Raw genomic sequence first — 23,361 nt, forward strand, 5'->3', positions numbered from 1 at the left:
GGTCATACGCTTATCCCGTTGCTGGTCGCACCTCAGCCGGCCACCGTAAATCGATTGAGTCGGATGTCATCGTTCCGCTGATCTTCCGGCCGGTGGAAGAGAGATATAATGTTAAGGGCGCCTCAAATCTTGACACGCCTGCTCTCGGTAGACAAGGTGAGCCGTCGGTAGGATCGAATCCCGCATGGGAAAATAACTTTCATTCCGGAAGAGGCTAAAGTTCCTGGCAGACGGTGCGAAGCGTCTTCCTTCAGTACATAGATATGTCATGAGCTCATGAGAGTTTGGCATGTTTTATAGGAGAATTCTAGAATTAACTACTTGGTCGCTTCTCTTTGCATTGGCTCTTTCAAGAAATTCTGCCAAGCGGATTTGAACGATCTCGCAACGAAATCCCGCACGAGCTCTCGGAAGCTTCCAGCAATATATTTCCTCGCTCTTCTGCGAGTGAATACGGGATATCTGTAGAGCTTGTTACACGTGAAATCAGCCAGCGGTGGGAACTAGAACGTACAGAGTCCTCAGAGTTCCAGCAATTAAGGACCAGAAGATCTTGGCTCGGAATGCACCACATCCGCGGTCATTGGAGGACTCGCCTTCATTCGTAGTACGGTCATGATCTCTGCCGGAGGCATAGGCAAGGTCGTCGCGAATTCGAAGTCGTACTCATCGATGTAGCAAATGAAGGATTCGGCGGGGAACTTCCGACTCCATGTAGCAGAGCCTCGGTAAACTGCCTGTGACATCCGTAGGTTTCCGTGGACGTAAGGAGGATCCGCTGAGGATTCGATGGAAATGGTTGTGATCCTACGACTCGCAAATGGCCACTGCTCTCGATCATGCCGCCCGATTGATATTTACCGTCCGAGTAAACCGAGAGGGGCCCGTGTCTTCTTATATTGTCCGTACCTATCAGGAAGAAATTGGCAAAGCCGAACATGTCACGACCTCGCTTGTCTTTGTCTACCAACGGAAAGTAGTATCCTCCAGAAACATTCTTTATGTGCGCGCTCGAGTTCGCAAGAGTTACATCTACTCTCTTCTCTATTTCCTGTAACTTGGGAGCTATATAAACTCTCGTCAGCCTCTGAGGGAGAGGTCCTTCAGAGGACAAGTTTTGAATCGATGCGATGGTAAACCTTCTGGAAATCTCGGGGTGACAATGTTTTTCACCGTGTTCCCCTACCTCGAAGCGTGGTGCCCGGCAGACTGTCGGACTGCGATGTTTCGGATATCGTCGGCTTCGATTCTATCGCAGATCTTGCCATCGACACGATCCAGATGATCACGAAAGTGATCATGGTCGCGGTGGAAGCCTCTCTCAGAGACCACCGCGCAAGAGCGAGGGGTTGTATCGACGCTGCACTGCAGCTCTGTGCCTTCTCGGGAATCTCCGTAGGGGATATTACTGTTGCTATACTCGATGAGTCAGTCTCCTTTGGCACGGATGTTGGAGAATCTTCGACTCCCGCATGGTTCGGTGGTCCTGGAGAATTCACTCCACTATACGAGTCGGAATACTTTCGATAGATAGTGATATAGATTCGCGATGGGGGAAAGCATCGGGAGGTTAAATCAGTGATGATTAGGTGCGGGGACCGTGTTTTTCTAGGTTATATGAAGCATTGATTAGGCTTGTTTGAGGGCGGGGTTTTGCTATACGGTGATGCTGAGATGTCGAGCCCGGGCTAGAGACCTTCAAGAGAAAGATCCCTCGAGGCTGGATTTTCGCCATCGGACTTGGCACTCGCTGCCTCTGGTCGAGACATAAGTTTCTTAGGCGGTTCGTCGTCTCTCGAGCATAGTCATCGAGCGATTCTTAGGGGAATGAATTGTGCTCCCATCGAGAGTTCATGTGCTCGCCTACCGAGGATTCCTGACATGAGAGAGCATGGGCCGCAGCTTCGCGTCAGCCCTGAGGGACGGTTGTCCATGAGAACTCACCCTTCAATCTGTCCGCGCTTTCCCTGAAGCTGGTTGCCTGCCGATTCTAGCTTTTTCGTCCCTGGAATCGTTCTGGCTCCGTCTTGGACGGGAAGGATGCAATAGGTGTATTTTATTCTCACGTCTCCAGGAAAACTTCTTCCTCGCTGAGATTTCTCCTTTCTTGGAATAGTTTATTATCCGTAACAACAACAACATCAACAAGAGTCATCAGCAATTTACAGTTTAAACATGTCTGGCCATGCGTGAAATCTAAAAGATTGGGCATGCACGATCCCGACCAAGAGCGGGATAGCCCCGGTGAACGCGTTTCGAGAGCTCCGACGATGCTATATCGATCATATTTCGTCTCATGAGGGAACGAAAACGAGTTTTGGTTTTCCGTAATACGATATATCACTGCTGCTACTGATAAGCCTATTTCTCTCCATTGTCAGCCGACTCGTAATATTTCTTCTTCAGAGTTCCGAACAACTCGACGGCTGCACCCCCGACCAAGCAGAACACTAAGCTGCCTTGAGCAGCTACTCGTAGTTGCAGAAGATATATAGAAGGTCTCATTTTCCTATTTTTCATATTGTATAATCCATAGGAGGCGATCCCGACGAGACAGGTGAGTCCTGGAATGGAGGAACGGCAGAGACCAATTACTCCTTAACCTTTCGTGCTCTCATCAAGGTACTGCACATCAATATTCCGCCGCGCGGTCTCCGCAGCGCATCGCGAAGACCCGATCGATGCCGAAGGTCAACGCCGAAGCCACGAGGAAGGTCTCGGATACATACGAATCAAACCGCGCCACGCGAATTATCAGCTCCTCGTATTGAGACTCCTATGGCTCCATCGTCCGAGCTCTCACGGCTCATGAAGCTCAGGCGAAGAGCCGGGACTTACCCGCGATCATGAATGGGTTCTCTCGGATCTTCTTCTTGAGTCGTCCCTCCTGAACTTCGGCATCTTGGAGACTCTCGCTCAGACCGCTCAGCGTGTTGGGGTCGGAGGCCATTGTCACCTGACTGAAAGAGCAATCAACACACCGTCGTATACAGGATATCTTTCAGGTGGGTCGCCCGGGGATATTCACCCCCCTCCCCCTCTCCTGCCGAGACTGAAAGTTATCCAGGCGCTAAAGACGATTCGGTGATGTGAATGTCCGGACGTAACGCATCGTAGGACGAAACTGCGCATACGTTGGGGAAAAGCTTCTCCAGCTGAGCCTGGCAGAAGGCAGCCTCGAAAGTTTCGTAGAGATGCTTATGCATGACAGGATAGTCTTCGTGGGAGGGAGAAAATTAGTGCACGGCTATTTTCAAGGGCAGTGAGCACTACTCCATCAAGCACCGCTCAGTAGCCGAATGGCACTCAAATCCCACTGGAGTCAATTGAGATGGTCGTCAGAGGACCGCGTGAGATGTGAGGCAGCTCTACTCACGTTCACGGAGTCAGGAGTCAGTAGGACACGCAAAATTTCGAATGAAGTGTTCGAATGCGGAGCACACACGGAGAGAAAACTGCAGCCGACAGCGAGCAGACGACAAGGTGACACTGGCACAGCAGCGCGGCGAGAGAGATGTCGGCCCTTTGGCGCGGCATCGCAAGGGTCGTCGCGGCGGCGGCGGTGGTCAGCTCAGCATCAGACCGCGGTGTTCGTCTACTAGCGGAGCGCATTCTTTCGCAAAGCGGAGGGGTGCTGCGGGCGCGAGGATTCAAAAACAGGGGGACCGTCGGTACGAATGAGATTTCGGAGTTCCGGCAGTGCTGTGCGCGACGTCCGGCCCCCTCTCCCCGGAAAGCTCTGTAAATTGGTAGATGGGAACAAGAATGATGATGATCTATCCCTGGCGCCAGACCCAAATCGAAGCCTCCTTTCGGCTCTTCTCAGAGTCTCAATGATGTCCCTGAAGCGGTATCCGAGATAAGCAGAAGACCGTTACGGACTGATTAATTATCTACGTGTGTTCCTTTGCGTGTCCGGTGCATTAATTGAGAGTTGGAGCACACGAAATCGGAGAATGATCAGGCTTCGTGAAGCGAGCGGGGCCCCGGGTGTCCACTCGCGCTTCCAACAGACTCGCTGGGTTTCTTTATTCTGTTCTCCCTTGATGCTCTGCGATCCGTGGAATAGCGATGGATCCTCCGAGATTGCGAAGAATCGCGGTGGATTCCGCGGGATCAGGCCCCTTCGAGTGACTGTAGAATAACGCTCCACAGTCCTTCACGATCCTGTCGAAGCTCCCTCATGATTCTTCCAGATGCCGCCTAGGACCACGATATATCGCACATACTGATGTCAGCATGGAGTCGCGCTGCGGGACCCGTTTTAACGCTGGTGCGAGAGCTCTGTATAGTAGTACTTGACATTTTGGGGAATAGGAGATGATTTAATAATTCATGGAGAATCTTTGCTGCGACTACGGTCGATTTGAACTCGGTCTGGAACTGCATTCCAGCCCAAACACATGCTACCTACCTTCATATGCAAGTTTCACGACGGAATCACGTATCGATATCCGCACCACGAATGAAAACGAGATCGTTGCAGACGTCGTAGAGTGGTGGCCAGGCCCGTCCTCCGGGAAGTCTCGCAGCAGAGGAGGAATTCAGCCCTGCAGCTGGAGCTTTCGATGAGTGAAATGCGATACCTCGATCTGGATTTCGGGTTTCAGATGCTGGGCGATGGGGTATTCCGTCGATATCTCATATGCTTGCAATGTGCTGATATCGCACAACATGATTTGGAAACACATAATCCTTTCTAGTCCTGAAGCATCGATGCGAATTCCGGAAGGGTTGTTGCACTCGGACAGATTGATGATGACGTTCCGAGTGCGACAGTCGCTCTCTCTCGTATGATAATCTACTCGCTCGAAAGCGCGAAATTTAGAACATTCGGCTTCGCTCGCATGCGTAATCCAGGGAACCGTTCAGACCTGGGATTTTTCGTAAGCTTCACTCCGAGACCCCGAAGTCGATGGAGTCGAAAAATCCGACTAAACCTAAATCGCGGACAATCGTGACAGAATCGTGGATACTCGCTTCCTGGCTCTGCAGCCTAAGGAAAAGATTGACCCCCTGCGACTCCTTGCAGGCCTCCGAATCCATTTAGCTCCGAATCCATCCGCCAGGGGTTAGCTGTCGCTAACCTCTGGCGGATCATCACGGACCTCCAGGATTCCATACGGACCACTCTGAGAACGTCTGCATGAGGCTGATCACTGATCAGACGCTTTATGGCCCGGATACTGTGTGGTCGCCTTCGAGAACTTAGGCCCTATCCGTCGCGTTCGAGGGCGCGATGTTCTCCGTTAGAACCGCTCTGGATCTGAGGTGTACGGAGTTATCAAGAATCTGATCTGTTCGTCAACAGTTCTTTCCTCGCTCACCCACGGTTCGATAAATCCCGTACCCAAGTGTTACGCACAACTTCGAAAGAGAATCTTGAAATACCATGGAATACGTGATCTCTGGGATGACGAGGAGAGAATTAGTTGAGTTCGAGATTTTCTTCACCGGGAATCGTTTTTTCTTTTCGTTCTACGTTTCATATGCTTTCCCAGCCATATCGTGTTTACCTGTCATATTTCTCCAAAGTCTTCGCGGTAGTTCCCCCGGCCAGGTAGACAGGCCCCTGAGTCCCGGCAGCGAGAAGGACGACGTGGTCGTAGGTCGCCCTCGCCAGAGGCTCCGCCGCCCTAAGATGAAGCAGGAAAAGACATAGCGGACACCTGGCAAGGAAGCCAGGACATTAGGAATACAACACCTGCTCGAAGCGTAGCGGACCTTGAAACAAGCCGTGTTAGACTCGATTCGAGAAGGAAAATTGGATACTCACTGGAACTTCGGCATTGACGCTCCTTCGGTGGACAACACGGCAAGTATGGAAACGGAGCATAAGTTGAGCTCGGGTTCTAGATGCTCCTAAGTTCGAATCGGACGTGTATACATATAGAATCCCGATACTCCGCTCCCTAACTCCGAATGAAGTCGCAACGGCGCCGTTTGGTAAGTGTATGATCTGACTGAGTGAGAGATTTTGCGTATATGCAGGGAGCACTATAAGCAGACCACCGAGGCCGAAACGTTGGCAAGCAAATCAGCAGGCATGCGAGCAAAAGAAAGAGCCTCCGTCATGGCCCACAAAAGCAACCGACCAGCAGAAAGCTTCATCCGAGAGCAATCATCGCGGCCTTACCCAAATTGAGAAGTCGTCGAACGGCCTAGGCAAAGGCTCAGGGACAGGCGTGAACCATCTCCTTAGCTATCCAAAACGTCGAGCGAGCCGATTACCGTAAGCTTCACAAGATATAATGTTATCGGAAAGCCCCGGAAAGTATGACCGAGCTGTCTCGTCGACTCTTCAGGTGCAGCAGACAAAAGGGAGCTCCGCAAGAAGCTTCTCAAGAGCGAACATTGGGCGTTCACGTAGACAGATCAGTCGAAAAACGACGTTCATAGTTGATTGATAGGATATAGCAACGAGGGCCGCATGGACTGTCGTCTTTAGACGAGATACGTTTTCACACCCCAGCCTCCCTCTGGAGCGACGAGTTGCCCCTAGGCGGTCCCGGAACCGCGGTTCCAGAATCGCAAAACCCGCAAATAGTTTGCGGGTCTGGAACCGCAGAGTGAATATCACTCAATTTTGGAACGAGGAGACGAGCAGGTCTCGGAACTACCAATCATTCCAAAGTCATCAAGAGTTCCGATGATTATTCCGAGCGCGTAGGGCTTCTTCCGAGGCCCCTGCATTGGAGCACGCTGCTCCTCTCTCACCCGAGCTCAGTAGTAGAGAACCGTCGGGCTCCGCTCGAGCAATTCGGCCTAAACGGTCGGAGAGCGATTCTCTCCCGGGATCTGAGATACGAGACAACTTGGCCCGCAGATGAGGCTACTCGGATAGGATTCCTGTCCGGATACCAGAAGAATAAAAAACTCCGACTGAACCTGATTTATAAACAATCGTGACAGAATCGTGAATCGTTCGAACTTCGAACTTATGCGCCCCGACTGTGCATCTCTGCAGCCGAGGGAAATGATTTCGACGATCCATGCCTGAGCGATCATCGCGCTCCTGCCGCGCAGAAGTCGTCTATGAGCTTGTCATAAGACATCAGATTTTCCAGAGTTCTCGGGATCGCTTAGGAGACCCTGCTGCTGAGATCCGGTATGTATTCGGGAGGACGCAAAGCTCCTCTGCTTCGAAAATAAGCCCGATCAATAAAAATCAAAAGAGCTCGAGAGGCTCATTCTCGAGTTACTCATTTCGAGGCGGCAAGCATGCTCGTTCCCGAAGTACCTGATCACGATCGATAGATAGACAGACACACCACGTGATCCGAAGGAAAAACGAGCGCTGTTTGCTCGATCGTTCACAATATTGGAATGCATTTCGAGGTCCCAGGAAGCGAGACTCGATCCCTCTCAATTGAGCTTACCCCAAAAAAAGGCAAAAAATTTGGGGTTGAACCGAAGCGTTCTCCAAGAAACATCGAAGGACCTGCAGTATCTGACTCGCCCTCAAGATACTGGAATCATGGATCATATTGCTCACTTATGTTATCACCGGCCTATACTGACGCTCCTCCGCTGAATCATCATCCCTCACTGACCATATCGAGCTAATTCTGAACGAAATCCGTCTCTTCCTAATCCATTTCGCCTAATGTGGTCCACGAAAGACTAGGGTTGGTTCCCAGCCGAAGCGGCCTAGAAGTTTTCGAGAAGAAATAACATCTTATCATGGCCGTATTGTCTTAGGCACAGATAGGCGTGTGTTGTACGACCAGAGGGCTTGTCTTGCATACGCGCCGAAAAATTGTTCACTACGTTTTAAAAAACTTCAGCAAGGAATTTTACCTAACGTACCTCACAAGGAGGGGGAGCTGATGGGCTAGCAGTAGCGTATTCGGGGGGGGGGCTACGGAGGCGATGGCCCCCTCTAAGATTTTGAGTAGTTCTGGGCTGCTCCAGGAACTTGTCGATTTTCCAAGTCCGTCAATAAGCTTATGGAACGATCTCCACGCTCCTTACCAGTTTCTCTTTCCTCAAAACACCAACACTCAATAGGCCGTCTATATACACCTTCGATTCCCGGGGTAGGATGAGGGAAGCTTCAACGCAGAGCCTCTGATTCCTGGGCCTACAAGTTTCATCAGCAGTCGGACAGTGTAGATCGTGTCAAAAGCGCGACTTATGTCGCAGAAAATGGCTATGCGGTGCTTCTTCGCCTCGGTGGCCTCCGCCACATAGCTCATTAAAACGCAGAGAGCGTCTTCACATACCTTCCCTGCCAAACGATGTGACTACCCTAAGAAGGAAACTGATCGAACTCCTACTATGAACTCCTCTCCTGACCGGCTAGTTGGAAAATATTGAATTGTAGAATTTACAACGAGCTCCGACTAGGTAATTCAACGGTATTCATTCAGTTTACAACATTGCGCAGATTATGGCACTGCTGATGTTAGCCGCCGGTGTGATCTCCTAGAGGAAATCAGCAGCCAGCCCCACCAGGGATCGCACGGAGGAGAGAAGCCAGAGCTCAGATCGGAGTGGATATTTTTTATTCGTGCAGTTTCCAGTTATACAAATAGGTTCGAGTAAAAACAAACATTATGTCCCTTCGAGTGTAGGATCCTTTTGTAGGTATTGACCTCGTGTCCATCGATTCTTCCAGTGAATTCCCCGTCGGCTCGGGGGTGTACTTCAGGCGGAGGGATTAGAGACCGGCGCCGCTTCTTCAGCGGATTCTCTGGCAATCACCACGACTGGAGGACTGGAAAAATAATTGGCGAAGTCACGGATGAGTGTTCGCTACAGTTGCTTCCGAACGAGGGACGCCCGGAGATATTGGCAGTGATTCGGCAGAAAACTCACGGCGTGGTCGCAGGGGGTTGGATTTTTACGTTTACAGAGGCGGCGGCAGCGATGAGGATCGGAGGTATCGGCGTTGTCAAGATGGGTGCGGCAGTCACGGGCAGCGCCTTGGATTCGAAAATCCGATCGAGCCCGAACATCTTCGCCAGCTGAGATAGCGAACGTTTTGACACAATGTGACTGCTTTCTAGGCTCCCGCTGGGAGGGGCACTCTCACTTACAACTCCCTGAAACGATGTCGGAATTTGGCTAGTGAGCAAAATCAGAATAGGGAGTCCCGTTTGCGCTCCGAGTAAAGAAGCTGAGGACTTCGCGCCTATCGGCGACCAGGCCCCGGCGCGACCGATGATTGCGGTAGTGCCCGTTCCACGGTAATCGAATCAGTTCTCGGATGGCCTGTCGTAGCTCATGAAGGGATCGAACGGAACTTCGGACAAGCTCGCGAGAAGAACGTGATTTACCTGCGCTAAAACGCTCAGAAAGACCACCACACACAAAATATAACACTTCATGGTTGCGAGCGGTCCTAACGCGGTGATAGAAATCAAAGCGTGTCGAGCACGCGCACGCTTCTTAAACTGAGGTACCTCGGTCGACAACGTGTCCGATCGATATGGAGGTTTCCTCGAATGGGTGACCGTTCCACATTGATTCTCTCTATCTGCCAGCTCTTCGCCCTGTAAGTTTCTTTGGAAGAATCGAGGGTAGGTGGGAACCGAAACGCATCAAGAGCTGCGAATGTGAGAGAGCGGAAGACGCACAGCGACATAACCGAATTCTATCAGGAATTCGCCGGCAAGATCTACATGGTCGGGATCAAACCCCGGCCTACTCCGAGTTCAGCCGATGGGCCGGCACGTCCGTCGGTATTCGGTACCGGTGTCGTCTCTCGTATCGAGCTGGCCTCCATCGAGAGCTTGGTGGGAGTGCCGCGGGACGGTACCTGGGATCCTGTCCCGCAATCCTTTCCACTTCTGCGTCACGTCGGCTCATGATGGGAACCGGAACGTCGTATCCGCGACCTCACCGAAAATTAGAGTCCGTATGCGGTATTGTCGGGTCCATCTGAGAGACGATATCCTAACATCGAGCCGGCTGCTCCAATCACCTAAAACATGACTCAAGCCGAGCTCACAGGAACACGCGTAGGTACGGGGACGCGTATCGTCGTATAGTCCCGCGTGACTCTACGCAGAGAAAGCGGGAGTGTTCCCGGGACAGAGGTGCAGAGACTACATGGCAGAGGGAGGGCCGGGGGCTCGTGGACCGAATTCTCGCCCTGGAACCTGGATCAATCGTAAGATTCCTGGAAGCTGGTCAGCGAATGCGCGATCTCCGTGTTGTTGTGCGAAGAATTGGAATTGAGTTTCCTCGCTCCGATCATTCCGATCCAGGAGGCCGATTAGCCCACCAGTGGAGCTCGGATGCTCGTAGAGAGATCGCGATGATCGCCTAGCTGCGAATGGCACTTAAACCGATAGGAGCCAATCGAAGAATCATCTATATAGAGTCGGGTACAAAAATTATTCATTTATTCTTCTCATTCATTAATTCCGATTAAGTGGTAGTGTCAGTGACGATGACGCAGATGACTGAAATCGTCCATCTGGACATCATGCTCGTAATGATTCTTGTAATACGTTATCACAGTGGGTGTAAGTTATAAACATTAAATGCCGTCAGCTCCAGAAACTTGAACATCAATTCCCTCTTCTCATAATTGTCTCAGCCTAAGTTTCTCCCTCTCCATTCTTGCAGTGATTCGACTATAAACACAATATTTCGTCTTATACCTCGAGTTACTCGCGCTTAAGGTGAACTGTGTGCCACCACGTTCCCACTCAACACTCGTCGTGAAAAAACTAGAGGAAAACCATCGAAGAAAAAAGTTTCACACTAGCCGTGTGCAAACCCGCTTCAGTAAGTTGATTGTGAAAAGCTGCTTAGAAGGGCTATGGAGCCACAACCGGATCTGGTTATGACCTACATACTTATGAGCTATGATCGTGTGTCTGACTACCAGTACAAATATCTAGGTGCACAGAAAAATATATATATCTCTGACTCGGCGAACTTTGTGAGCCGATATCTCTCTCGTTGGAATGAGCGCGATATCGTTCCGACTGTTCGCTGAAATTCCATTATTGCAAGTGAGGACGTCAACCGTGACGGTGGGCCAAAGTACTGCGGCCCGTGCGTGCAGCAGTGATTTCGAGAGAAGACCTCCGGCTTCGAGTTGAATTCTGGGATTGACTCCCATTGCTACGGTCCAGGGCAGGAACAAAGCTGAGGCGAAGTTTTCCGAGCGCCCGTAGTGCAGCGGGCGTTTCGGTGTGAGCTGAGGATATGCTGATTGGGTTCGTTGATGTGATTCTCTACAGATCGACTAACTAAGAGTGATGTACTTTCTCGGGTGCTTCATCTGTTGCCACGACAATCTCAAAACATACATGGAGGAGCCCGCGTTCTCCTCGAATGAGAAGTTTTCCAAATCTAGAACCCTCAAGGTGTCATCTACACGACACTCGGTATTCCCAACCATTCCGCTTCGGGCTCCTCGATAATTTCGGCGCAAACCTCAAACGACGGCGCGCCGTATTCCCTATATACACTATCGGACCCCGGAGGGTCCTCTAAACATCAAACCCAATACTGGTTCTTACGCAGGACAGGGATAGGGGAAGAGGTCGCGCCCTCCTTGGAGTCGGTTTCCTCGTTGCCGCTCGCGCAGTCCTGCAGGCTCATTTCTTGCAGTGACGACGTATAATCGAGAATGACGGGCTCCAGCATGGGCGTGACCCTGCACTGGGGTGGGGGAGGGGGCGCTGTTTGAGCAATAAATCTATCGACCTCGTCTTGTTCCAGAAATCCGCTGTTGGACACGTACGTGCTGCTGTTGCTGGCCCCACCCTGACTCTTGCAGCTGGAAGAGCTGGACATTCGAATCACCCGGCACAAAAGGATCGCGAACGCGACGGTGATAACGATCACCGCGATGAAGACCAACGAAAACAAGAGAATGACCTGATGCATCTGGCCGCGGTCGAGTTCGAGCAGAGAAACACTTGTCGTCGAAGCGATCGGGACCTCGATCGTGGGGATGACGTCCCTAGGCGTTGTCGATGGCGGCTCGGACGCACCGACGGGCCGAGTGATCACGATAATCAATTGACCCTTGCCCGGTTGCACTCCAGGAGAACAAAGTTTGAATTCGAAACTGTCCTCTGAAGGAGCGTCGCCACCCCGAGATTGGTAATAGACGAGCGAATTTAGGACATCTTCATGGCTGAACTGATCCACAGGGCCCACGCCGACTTTGCCGACGATTCCGTTCGACGGTTTCCTCGTGACGTGGAATCGGGGGTTGCTCTGGTGTTTCGTGGCGATTTTCGTTGCGTCCAGATGCCTCTTCCCAATGATTCCCCTACTGTTGAGAGGAACCTCCAACAGACGCTCCTGGTTCACCAGAGCGATTACGCTCACGTTGACTCTGACGCCTTTGAGCGATGAACTCTGACAATGGACATCGACAATGAAAAAGTCGTCCGTCGCCGACATGTTATTCACTTGGACGTACTGGACGTTGCCCATGTCGATGTCATCCTGCCGGAAGAGCGTTGTGTTGTTCCCGTACGTATGCACGTGCCCGTTCTCCGGCGGCTGTACGACGTCGTACCAACATTCTTCGCGTTTACTGTCGGTCTCGACGTCTAGTTCGAAAGCCGTTATCTCTCGGTAGAACGAGCCCTGAGTTAGAATCACCTCGGAGTTCTTGGCCATGCTCACCGACGGCGGTCTGACCGTTACGGTCAGCACAGCTTTCCGGGCGTCGTGCATGCCGTCGTCGACCTGGAACTTTATTTCGAAAATGGCGTTCGCTTCGGTGTTGTTGCACGAAACCGAGATTCTCATCTCGTCGACGTCCTGTTGGGTGAACGTCCAGACCGGGTTCGAGTCGTTCTTGACAAATGTCACCAGGTCGGTGTACTCGAGGTTGTAGACGATTTGAGAGGATATGTTATCGGCATCTGCCGTGTACAGCATTTCAGGAGTCAGCGTTGTCGATTGACCCTCGACGATCTCGATTGATGGTGACTCTGTTTTCAATACCGGGGGTTGATCGTTGACGGGAGCGATCTCCACTAAAATCGATATATTCAACGGTTCCACTCCGGGTTTGTCGAGTTTTTGCACCGACACGACAAATTTGTCCTCGAAAGTCTCGCTGTCGTCGTGATTATACCACACCCGACGATGGTTTATGTCGTCGTCGGTGAACGTTTCGGTGGGCTGCACTCCTTTCGGCCCGTCTAGACCAATCCAACCGTGCGACGGCTGACGGATCACGGTGACGTTGGCTTTCGGTAGTTCGATCCCCATGGCAAGGACTTCATTTTCCAGAGCTACGAAATCTCCTTCTTTGGCTTGCACGACTACCGGGGAGTCGATGATACTTTTCGGTGATACATCTATCGTGAATATATGCGTTTTCAAATTGAGCTTTCCCTTGTTTGTCGAGACGCTGAACGTGAAAGAATCGTTTTTGGTCGTGTCCGTGTTCTCGTAGAGAACGAGCGTTTGGTCGATTTCGGCCTGAGTAAACTCCAGTATCGGTTCAAGGGTACCGTCGAGCTTCTCGCGGACGATTCTGCCGAATTTCGGTGGCTCGTTCAACGTATAGATGATTTGGGCGTTCGTTTCGCTGAGGGGAAGGCTGCTGACAGCCTGCAGATGATCCGTTGTTATGCTTTGTTGACCGCGAGGTTCGACCCTTAGTTTCTCGTTCCGGGAAACCTCGACCGTTATTTCCTTCGCTCGAACGACGAATTCCTGACCGCTGAGAGTGTTGACTCCGTCGTCAACTTGGAATTTGAAGCCTCCGGCCTCCGCACCTGAGACATGGATGGAGAATGTTGCGTTATCTCCACATGGAATTCCCTGACGGCGACACTGCCATGAGTCATTCATAAATCACTATCTTATCATTATCCGCACTCAGTCGAGATTTGAGGGATTTTGCATTCGCCGGAACACTCTGACATATCGGCGCGCGAAGTCTCACCTGTATGTGTGAATACAATGACGTTCCGATTGATTTCTGCTTGTGTGAAGCTGAGTACAGGCTGCATCTGGTTGTTGACTGCCACGAACCCATTGGAAGGTGGTTGGGTCAGCATGAAGCGCAGGTCTTCCGGGGGTGTGTCTTCATCGATCACTGCCAGGTGGTCACTCGATATGATGGCCCATTCGCCCTCCCAGAGCTCAAGTCCCGTGTTCTCTACCATCTGAGGTACTTCGTCATTGACTGTGAACATGGAGTGTTCACGGACGTTAGCTGGGACCGAGGTTCGCCGGTACTCCGTCGGAATCGACAGAGCTCGGGGAAGGGGGAAGATAAACCTGCGAATCAGATTGGTCGCGCACCGTGGAGCGAAGAATCCGAGGTTTTTACCTGGTTGTACTTTGACATGAATAGTGGCCGGCGCCGTCTCCTTGCCCATGGCACTGGCTCTGCCGATAACGGTGAAAAAATCCACGAGACTCTCATCTCCGTTATGGTCGTACTCGATCTCGCCTATGAATTTTTTATTTTCTCAGTAATCTCTCCGAGTGCTGCTGCATATAAAAACTGTGAAATATGTCCCAGCGAACTTATGTACCTTTTTGTACTTGGATGGGCTGGAAGCTATTCACGACATCTTTGCTCTTTGAGACGATTGCACCATGCTTCGGGGGCTCAATTATGAGATATTCGCTGATAACGTCAAGGCTGCCCGTCTCAGCCGGCAAGGAGAGGTATTCCACCGTGATAGTCACCTGATGATCACAGCGCCGCCGTTAACGCACGGCCACTCACAAACAGCGTCGAGGTATGTTCATTCGAGGGGAAGATAAGATTCGAGCAGCCGGCCGTCGGCTCATTGAATGAAAGAACGAGCAGCCTACCTTCGATCCCTCGTCGACGGTGAGATTTTGAGTTCGGAGGGAGATCTCCCGGAGAACTACTCCGATACGGACTTCGATTCCCGTCATCTGACTGAAACCGTTCGTGACATCGACCACAAACGAGTCCTGTCCTGCCTGGGCCACGTGAGCGTATTTGAGTTTCCCTGTAAGCAAACGAAACTAGTGAGGATCATCCGATTTGCTACACCTCTGGGGAATTCAATTTTCTTTTTCCGTTCGTGGTCGGCCCCGGCCGAACGGAAACCGAGTCGCTGCCAACACCGCGAGACTGTTCAGAGCGGGATTTCCACACGTCGCCTCTCTTGGATTCCGTACTTCGCTGGGGCGCTGATTCTTGAGGGTTCCTCGGAGCTCCCATGGGATCCGGGTCATGCGCGAGGATCATTTTGGAATTAATTTAGCCTGCCGAAATCAATCCCTAAACGACGAATCCCCCCTATTGTATCTATATCGCGGTTCACTAACCTTTATTCACGTCAGCCTGAGTGAATGTCGAAACGATTTTGCCTTCGAGTTGCAGTTTCCCCAAATGAGGCTTCCTGATCACGGTGAAAATTATGTCCTCTGGTTCGATAGTTTCGTGGACGACGTTCAAGAATGTCCGGCTGACTGTTGCTATGGATGCGACGTCCAGGAACAATGTTTGATTGCCTATATCGTGAATGAAGTTATCGAATTACGATTCTCTTCTCGGTATCGGAAATTTCGTCACAACTCGGGTTGGGATTCCCTGGAGGATCTACATGTTTATTCATTTTGGATTGCGGGAAATTTCCCAGAACAGGGATCTCTTGAGGTCCCGCGATCAATTCGCCAAGCTCCGATAATGCCGTCTCCAGCAGAATGAATAATAATTAATCAGTGATAATAATTTCGATAATTCTGAGCGGAACTCACCTCCGCCTGCTCTCACTTCCATGGGGGTCCAGAAAGTTGTGGGGTACACCGTGATTCTGAATGAGGCTTCCCTGCGGACTCCCAGAGCGACCGCCACGAAATCGAAAACATCGTTGTGGGCGTTTTTATTACTCGACAAATGAACGTACTCGATGATGCCTGCGAGGAAACAGCAGCTCTATGAGCGAGAGGAACCACGAGCCGCGCTCGGAGCTACTTGGAGCACCGTGGACATCAGCCCGGAAAAAAGTTCGCTCCGAGAACGGCGAACCCAGCGAAGTTACGCCACGTATTAGAGACCACCATCCGGGATTTTCATTGAGGGCAACGTGAGGCTGAAAGCCTTGTTCCACCGCGCCGCGTGATGGTGCGGCACACGTCGTCATTAGCCACCTCTGACGCTCCCGGTAACGGTAGCGACATCGTTACAGTTAATTGGCTTCGATCCTTGGTAAACAGGAATGGATAGTTCCTGAATTAACGCCTCAGAAGGCGCAGCAACAATGAGGTCAGCCAGGAGAACACAATGATGGTGAAATCCTGATTTTGTGCGATAAACGAGACGTTCAGACAATGGATGAGCGAACGGCTGCCAAGGAGAGGCCTGCGATCAGAGTTTTTCTCTCTTGTGAACGGACGGCCGGCTGGATGGCTGACTGGTAAGCGACCGGATGGCTCGCAGCCTCCCTCTTTTTCATCAGCGTTCAAGGCGTCATTACCCAAGCGCCAGGCTCGGGACGGGAATCGCCGAGATGTGGCATGCTCCTCGTCTGGCTGCTTGCCGCGTGCGTTTTAGAGCTCGCGCCTTTTTAAGGTCCGCCAGCCGGCGAGCCCGCCACCTGAGTCCTCTCTGGTGGCTGTCGGCTCGACGTTGTTGTATGACAAGGCCTTTTAGCGGCGGCGGCGATGCGGCGAGAACTCGGGGTCAGCTCCGAGGAGCAGGACGAGGAGGAGCGGGACACTTAAACCCACATACAGGCTCCGTGCGAGCGAATGATGAGAGGAAGCCCGGCAAGAATAGAAGCGAGAAATGCAGAGCGCTAGGAATCCATTAGGCGGCAGTGGGCCTCCCCCGTGAGGACCGAACGTCGTGGACCAGTTCCGCGCACAAGTCATCCCCAACGTGCGCTGTTAGACGGACCGTCTGTCGTCGAGACGCGAACTGAGCACGGAGTCACACCATGAGCACGAAGACGGCTCATTTCGAGTCGATCCATGGGAACGAGCGACGTAACTTGACTTTTGAGACTCCCGGACCCCTTGCCCGACCTCAGCCTTCCGGGGGGAATACGTGGGCGGCGATTTTTCCCGGGTGACGATCCGCTGGGAGCGGATCCGGGATTCAAGCGCTGTAGGTATGTACATTGATTGAAAGTGAGTTCGTGCTTGCCTTCTTGAATATCGCGTAGGGTGAACTTGTCGATGAACTCATCGGAACTCTGCGCGAAACGAAGTTTCCCCAGAGAGGGTGGTCTTGTCACTATGAAAACAACTTCTGACGGCTTGACGTTTAGGTTCGTGTCTAGCGAAAGGTTGCTCGGGAGCAGCAGAGCCGACGATCCTTGCTCCAGCAGCAGACCCGTGTTTGTTGTAATGTTCAGGTACGGGGGCGAGGCGACGATTTCCAAAATACCTGAGTGGGACAGAGAGAATGTTCTCAGACAGTGAGATTAGATCTGCGGAAGGGGTTCTCTCCGGCAGGAGGCTCTGCCTGAACAAGATAAACGAGACGCCCACCTGTGGCGTAAAATTGTCCGTCCGAAACCCAGAACACCGCTCGACCGTAATCTCCTCCGGTGTGTCGGATTAATATCATCTCGTCGTCGATGTCTTTCTGCGTGAACTGCTGAACCTCTTTTCTGCTGTCGTCATTTCTGCGAAAAGGGACGAACTAACGTTAATCTCATACGGACTCTCGGCGACCCGGAGAGAAGGTCAAATAATGGAAATCGGTGTCGAGCGGCAGAGAGCAGGCGCTAAATATTCGTTTCTCGGAGAATTAATTCGGGATCGGGGTCGTCCACAGCGTCTCTGCTCGAAAGACGACACTCTGAGTGAATATCGGAACCTAGCAACTAACCTGACGAGCATCGCGTTCGGAATCTCTTTGCGACTGATGGAAATTTTGCTCGGATCGGTGTCGGTGTCAGCATCTTCGTACCTCAGATAGATATTCGAGAGAATTTTTTCTGCTTGGTAAGCAATATGGAATACTTGCTCCTGTGTTCGTTTGGGCGGGTTGTCGTTCTTGAGGGAAATGTCGATGTTTATCTGCGGATCAAAATGATCTGAATCTTCTTTTTTTCCTAAGATCCGACGGTGAATCAATTTTTTTCGCCTAGAATCGCGACCGCAAATTCCAGCCGCTCGCGAAATCTAGCGTGGACTTCCCGATGGGGCTGAATCTCTAGCATGAGGAACGTCTCTTCGGAGACAGAATAATATTCAACGGACTGACTGCCTACCTCTCCCTTCTGGAAAGCTTCGGAAGCCTTGTCCTTGTACAGCTCGTAGATAACTTTGTCATGCATCGATTCGCTGTCGTCGTGCTTGTAAAAGATTTGTCCGTTACCCACATCGTCGGTGGGGAATTCGAGAACAGCGCGGAATGCGCCGCCCTCCGATCGCTCGATGCTGCCGTGCTTCGGATGGCCGGAGATCTGCGAGGAGAGGAAGAGGTCACCCTTGAATGTTTTCCGGCCGTAACACCTAACGATGGCTCATTGGCCGAATGGCGATTGGCTACTGAGCCGCGTTGTTATCTTGACGCTTATGAGTCCGCTATCAATCGCAGTTGTCTACCATCGCGGGAGCACGGACGGGAGAAAGCCTTTCGCGGAACATGCCCGCCGGTCGTCGGGCTAACCAGCGGATGAGCAGGAATCCCAACGACCGAGCTCTGCCCGCCGGACCCACGGCCGCTCGGGCTCGACGTCGGTCGGGGCATCGAACGGAGAACGTCGCGTACTCGCGTTTCGGGGAAAAAAAGAAAATTCCACGAATCCTCGAAAAACGAGCAATCGGTCCGCGATAATTGCGAGATAATTCCATTGTCCGCGCACGGAGGGAGCCACGCTCGGGAAGAGGTCCGCGAGACTCAGTCCGTGTTCAAACGAGTACACATAAAGGAGAGAGCAAAGAGTCCTTGGCGGCCTTCGGGCTTCCTCTTGCCGCGGCTGGCAGCGGTGTTGTTGGCCAATCCTTCAAGCGGAGGCGCATCGTTGGAGTTTATCGCGCTGCCATCCTGCGTGCCAGAGAGAACACCATTCAGAACTGGTCTTCCTCCTGGCAATGTCCCTCCTAGCTGCGCTGGTGACTCGCTCGCTGCGCTAGAGGCCATGGACGGCGTCGACTACGGCGGTGGGCTTTCTATCGTGCTCCTATCTCGACCGATATTTCCTCCTTTGTGGTATTGCTGGTGGTAGGCGAGCCCGGCCGCGGTGGGGGCCGCCATCGCCGAAGCTGCCGCCGGTCTTGGCTACTGGGCGCCCGGCGTCGGTCATGGCCGCGAGAAGCCATGAAGGCAAGCCGAGTTCACTGAGGCGGAGCTGACTCAGGACCGGACGCCCTGTCAACTTTAATATCCAAGCCGACCGAGCAATACATAATAGAAGCGGCCATAGCCCACTCTCTCGAAGGAAGCGTCCCCCGTCTCTCCCCGTTTCTCCCGCTGCTCTGTTGACTATTTCCCGAACCTTAACTGTTTCGAACGGACTTAGAACGGGCGGGATGCGAACCCTTGTTCGGGGACCCTCCCTGTTCCGCGCACGCTCCCAATCTCTCACACGGGCGCCTCGTCCCGGCCGGAATCTCGGGAGCTCGATTTCGCACGGAATTCAATGCGGTGGTGAGGGGAATCCGATCGGAGGAATCATCTCGGGAACGGATCTATGCGGAAAATAAAACGCGTCGGACTCACCTTGACCGAGTATTTATTTTTGTGAGCCGGCTTTGCGAGTTTGAGCGCGAGACGTTCTCCTTCAGGAACCCTCATGTTGGCCACAATCAGCGAATCACTGTTGGCTGACCGGAGGGTGAACGCTTGTCCTAGAAGGTTCGAGGACGAGCCGCTGGAGTACACGTTGAACTTGAAAGTGTCTTCGAAAAAAATCACCGACTTTGAGGGACGGTATACGAGATTTCTTTGTGCGAGGTGACGCTGGGTGAAGTTCGAGCCGACCGTCAGAACCACTCCGTTGAGCAGGAGTCTACCGAGCTTCGGAGTGGCCGTTAGCGTATAGGTTATTCTCGCTTCAGCACCATCGACGTATTTGAGATCTTTTTCGGTCAGGGTGATTTGCTTGGTATCGTGAATGATTCTCGTGTTGTTCGTCGTGACGAAAATCCTATCGGTGGTGAAGTAGAGTTTGAATGCGTATTGCGTAGACAGTTTGGCCTTCTCGCAGGACACGACGAAGCCTATGATGTCCTCGAGCGGTTGATCCCGAGCGGCTCGAGGATTCGGCACGTACCGTACCTTGTGGCGGGTCAACTGTCGCTGTGAGAAGTGGCTCGTGTTCGTCCAAACCGAATTGTTTTTCAGTCGTTGGATTGTGCCGTATTGCGGAAGGTTCACCATGTCGAAACGAATATCGAGACCTTGTTCCGGTGCGTTGGTGACGAATGCCAACATCTGATTGGTCATGATCGTCGGCGTGACGTACGAGGCCCTCACGCCCGTATTGTTGACCATTCGGATTTCCAGAGGAAAAGTCTGAACATTGATAAGCAGCTCTTTGGTTTGAGCCGGTGAGGTGTAGGTCAGTCCAAAGGATGTCGATGTCGAGTTGCCTCGGTGATTAAACCAGATGACGCCTTGTTTCATTTCTTGGAAAGTGAAACTCTCGATCGCTTGACCCGGATTCTTGAAGTTGTCCACGAATCCCGTTCCCTCCGGATCCTCGATATGCACCATGAACTTGGCCGCAGTCTCGTCGACAAATTGCACGTCGTCCACTTTCAGGAGTTCATTGGTTATCACTTTCTTCGTGAGACGAGCTAGATTCAAGCTCGCCTGATAATCGTAGTTGTGACTGCTAGGTGAATTCTGAGGTGTCAGGATTGCGATGTGCAGCATGAATTGCATTTTTTCCGCCAAGGCTTTCGGCAGCCTCTGCAACAGCAATGTGGATGGCTCCACGCTCATCTCAAGAACCAATGTATCGTTCGCGGTCTCACTTCCATCGTGGGTGTACACAACTCTGTAACGCGTGACATCCCTGAAATCCACAGAGAACACCAAGGTTAACATCACCTCGGTCCTCGGTCAGGTACCTCATCAGTACCGCTCTTGGATCCGTTGCTCCGCGAAGCCATTCCGAACAGACGTTTCAGAAATGGAACGGCCGCATTCTCGAATTTCCAAACTCCCACATCGCATCCATGGCAAGCGGAGTTTTCATCAAATCGATTTTATTCTGAGGCCCTTCGCTTTCTTCCCGGTATGAGTGACCGTTGCAGAAGATTAGAGGTCTCATAATATTTCATTCACAAGATTCGGAGGACTCGACCAACCGACGAGACCCGAGGCTGAACTCCGCCTTGAACGCAATTACCTGTAGGTAAACGTAGTTATTTCGCTTGCGGTTTTGACCCGCTCGTTGGAGAGCATGCCATGGTTCGGGCCCACGAGAACGGTGAAGTGTATGTCGCCTGGACGCAAGCCCAACTTCGGCAGGTCTACCAGAAGCTGGATGTGGTCTGGACTGAGGTGTTCGACTCCGCCGTCGTGAACCACCACTGGGGTTACGGCAAGCACCTACGGGAGAAAATGACGCATTGGACTAACGGGAATCGCCGAACCACTCTGACCAGGTCGTCGCGGGATGATGAAGCAATTTTTCTCCAGAGCATTAATGAGGCAAACTTTCTTTTTGACTTTTTACAGCGCGATCCCCTCCTGCCAGGAAGCTCGGAAGGAGCAGGATCCTTCGAAAAATAAGATCATTCCCTCCGAAGCTCCCAGACACACAGATGGGGCAGGATTAAGATTTTTCTTCTTACGACCGGCTTTCAGGGTTGGGTAACGGTTTTCTTCGAGAGAAAAAGTTGGGTATGGCTCCAGTCTTACGTTTTCGCCGGGAGACTCCTCGTCGGCGCTCGTGGCGTAAGTTTCCTTGTAGTTGGCGGTGAAACTTTTCTTCGTGCAGATCTTCTTATCGCAGACGCACTGGAAGCTGTCGATCCCGACCTGGAATTCAGACGAGCTTCAGCGCTGCTCTTGTACCGGCGTCCGACTCGTTGCGCAGGAAGGCACACTCAGAGAAGTGTCTACGGTGGGCAAGCGCGCGCTAAAGATATTAGCGCCTGTTGTCGCAGTTGTATAATCTGCATAACATTCTTACCGAGAATACGCGCAATGCATGGTGTCAGCCTCACAGGCAGCACAACGTACGTTAGATCGTATGATGTGCTAAAGAAATGCTGCCAGCAGCTGCGGCCGTGTGATTACGAATGCGCGCTAACATAAGCCCTCTCATTAACTTCGAGTAGCCGGCTCTGTAGCCCGCTGTGCCGTCTGTCGGTTCGCCGGGCTCGCCGGGCTCGCCGGTGTTCGTACGAACGAGAGTCATGCGGGAACCAAACGAGGAAACAAAGGACCCGAACGAGCAGAGATGCGACACAAAAGAAACTGAGGGCATACAATACTTTCCACGCGCAATGAGTTACTAATAGGCAGCTCCGTTGCAAAGGAAATGAAGGAAAACTGGGAGAGAAACTCCCTCTCGAAGGGGCACATCTCGCACAACAGAGCCGAGCTCTTTCGAACACCATGCGGGATAATGCTCCACTCACCTGTAAGCAATCGGCTTCCGAGAGACACGGTTCTTTCAGGCACGGATACTTCCAAACACAGTCCTTGGAGACCGCTTTCGTCACCAGCGCGTCTTCTAAACCGACAGGCTTGCTATTCAACCTCATGTAGTGGACACAACCTGCAGCAGTGATAACGGCATGAACGATCGAGCGTTCTCTTCGACTTCTATCGATCGGATATCGGAACGAGTTTCGCGAGCTCACCGGCGAGAGAGTACTGGAACGGTTTGACCCCTTGTGCTTGTGCGCGAGCCCGATTTTTGGCGTCAACACCCCCCACGTAGAAGTGAGTGTCGAAGTTGCAGTCCTCATTGAGAGTCTGAGCTGAACGTGTGCTGTTGGCTGGAATAAAAAAACTGATTGATGCGCCCGTATCTGTAGAACTTCTCGGGCGAGCCTTTGACACTTTGGCATCTTGGCAAGGTCTCGCTCGTATAGCCTACTCCACTCTGGTGTCCGCCGTCGTCGGCAGGTAGGTCGTCACTCAATCCGTGGAATCTCTCGAGGAATTCCCGCGTAATATGTTCTCCATCCGCAGTCCTTGGGGCACTCCTATATCTCGTACCTAGTTCCGGGGGAATTAAGCGGAACCGTTCCTCTCTACCGGTAATCCCTAGCAAGGATTCTGATTTGAGTTGGACAATTCGAACCATCGCGCGTACAGTGTCGGAAGGGGAACACTCGGATTTTACCTCATGTGGAGAACACTCTCTGGTCCGTGACGCACAAAAGTGTGACGTGGCTGTAAACTCATACATTGCGAGTTTGTGATTGAAAATTGATAGATATCTCAAGCGCGGGGCCCAGGCCAAAGTTTGACGTCCGGAATCACCATGCGGCGCCCCTCATGGGGAGATGAGC

At 52.1% G+C, this 23,361-nt stretch overlaps 2 protein-coding genes and 1 long non-coding RNA gene across 3 annotated transcripts in view; all 3 read right to left on the reverse strand.

Annotated features, from left to right (window-relative positions):
• Window positions 1–2,096: 2,096 nt before the first annotated feature.
• On the reverse strand, window positions 2,097–3,484 carry LOC100900458 (HIG1 domain family member 1C). The gene is made up of 3 exons (XM_003745171.1): window positions 3,377–3,484; window positions 2,839–2,960; window positions 2,097–2,564 (listed from the first exon to the last, which is right to left on the reverse strand). Exons 2-3 carry the CDS (start codon window positions 2,948–2,950, stop codon window positions 2,362–2,364), a joined length of 315 nt encoding a protein of 104 aa, XP_003745219.1. The 5' UTR covers window positions 2,951–2,960; window positions 3,377–3,484; the 3' UTR covers window positions 2,097–2,361.
• Window positions 3,485–8,484: 5,000 nt separating this feature from the next.
• On the reverse strand, window positions 8,485–9,411 carry LOC100900599 (uncharacterized). Its single transcript, XR_001951206.1, has 3 exons — window positions 9,282–9,411; window positions 8,821–9,047; window positions 8,485–8,719 (listed from the first exon to the last, which is right to left on the reverse strand). It is a non-coding gene; the product is annotated as an uncharacterized LOC100900599 (long non-coding RNA).
• Window positions 9,412–11,460: 2,049 nt separating this feature from the next.
• LOC100902603 (chondroitin sulfate proteoglycan 4-like protein) overlaps window positions 11,461–23,361 on the reverse strand; it is a 34,664-nt gene continuing 22,763 nt past the window's right edge. Inside the window, exons 7-22 of the mRNA XM_003745187.1 lie at window positions 22,705–22,842; window positions 22,480–22,619; window positions 21,755–21,874; window positions 21,240–21,442; window positions 19,604–20,903; window positions 18,150–18,344; window positions 17,765–17,955; window positions 17,422–17,558; window positions 17,075–17,317; window positions 15,685–15,843; window positions 15,253–15,438; window positions 14,767–14,930; window positions 14,481–14,637; window positions 14,273–14,395; window positions 13,883–14,125; window positions 11,461–13,712 (exon numbers count right to left, since the gene is read on the reverse strand). Coding sequence (XP_003745235.1) covers window positions 11,461–13,712; window positions 13,883–14,125; window positions 14,273–14,395; window positions 14,481–14,637; window positions 14,767–14,930; window positions 15,253–15,438; window positions 15,685–15,843; window positions 17,075–17,317; window positions 17,422–17,558; window positions 17,765–17,955; window positions 18,150–18,344; window positions 19,604–20,903; window positions 21,240–21,442; window positions 21,755–21,874; window positions 22,480–22,619; window positions 22,705–22,842 — 5,951 coding nt within the window. The remainder of the gene's footprint in view (window positions 13,713–13,882; window positions 14,126–14,272; window positions 14,396–14,480; window positions 14,638–14,766; window positions 14,931–15,252; window positions 15,439–15,684; window positions 15,844–17,074; window positions 17,318–17,421; window positions 17,559–17,764; window positions 17,956–18,149; window positions 18,345–19,603; window positions 20,904–21,239; window positions 21,443–21,754; window positions 21,875–22,479; window positions 22,620–22,704; window positions 22,843–23,361) is intronic.

This window comes from Galendromus occidentalis, unplaced genomic scaffold (assembly GCF_000255335.2).
Source record: "Galendromus occidentalis unplaced genomic scaffold, Mocc_1.1 scf7180000077478, whole genome shotgun sequence".
Classification (NCBI taxonomy): domain Eukaryota; kingdom Metazoa; phylum Arthropoda; class Arachnida; order Mesostigmata; family Phytoseiidae; genus Galendromus; species Galendromus occidentalis.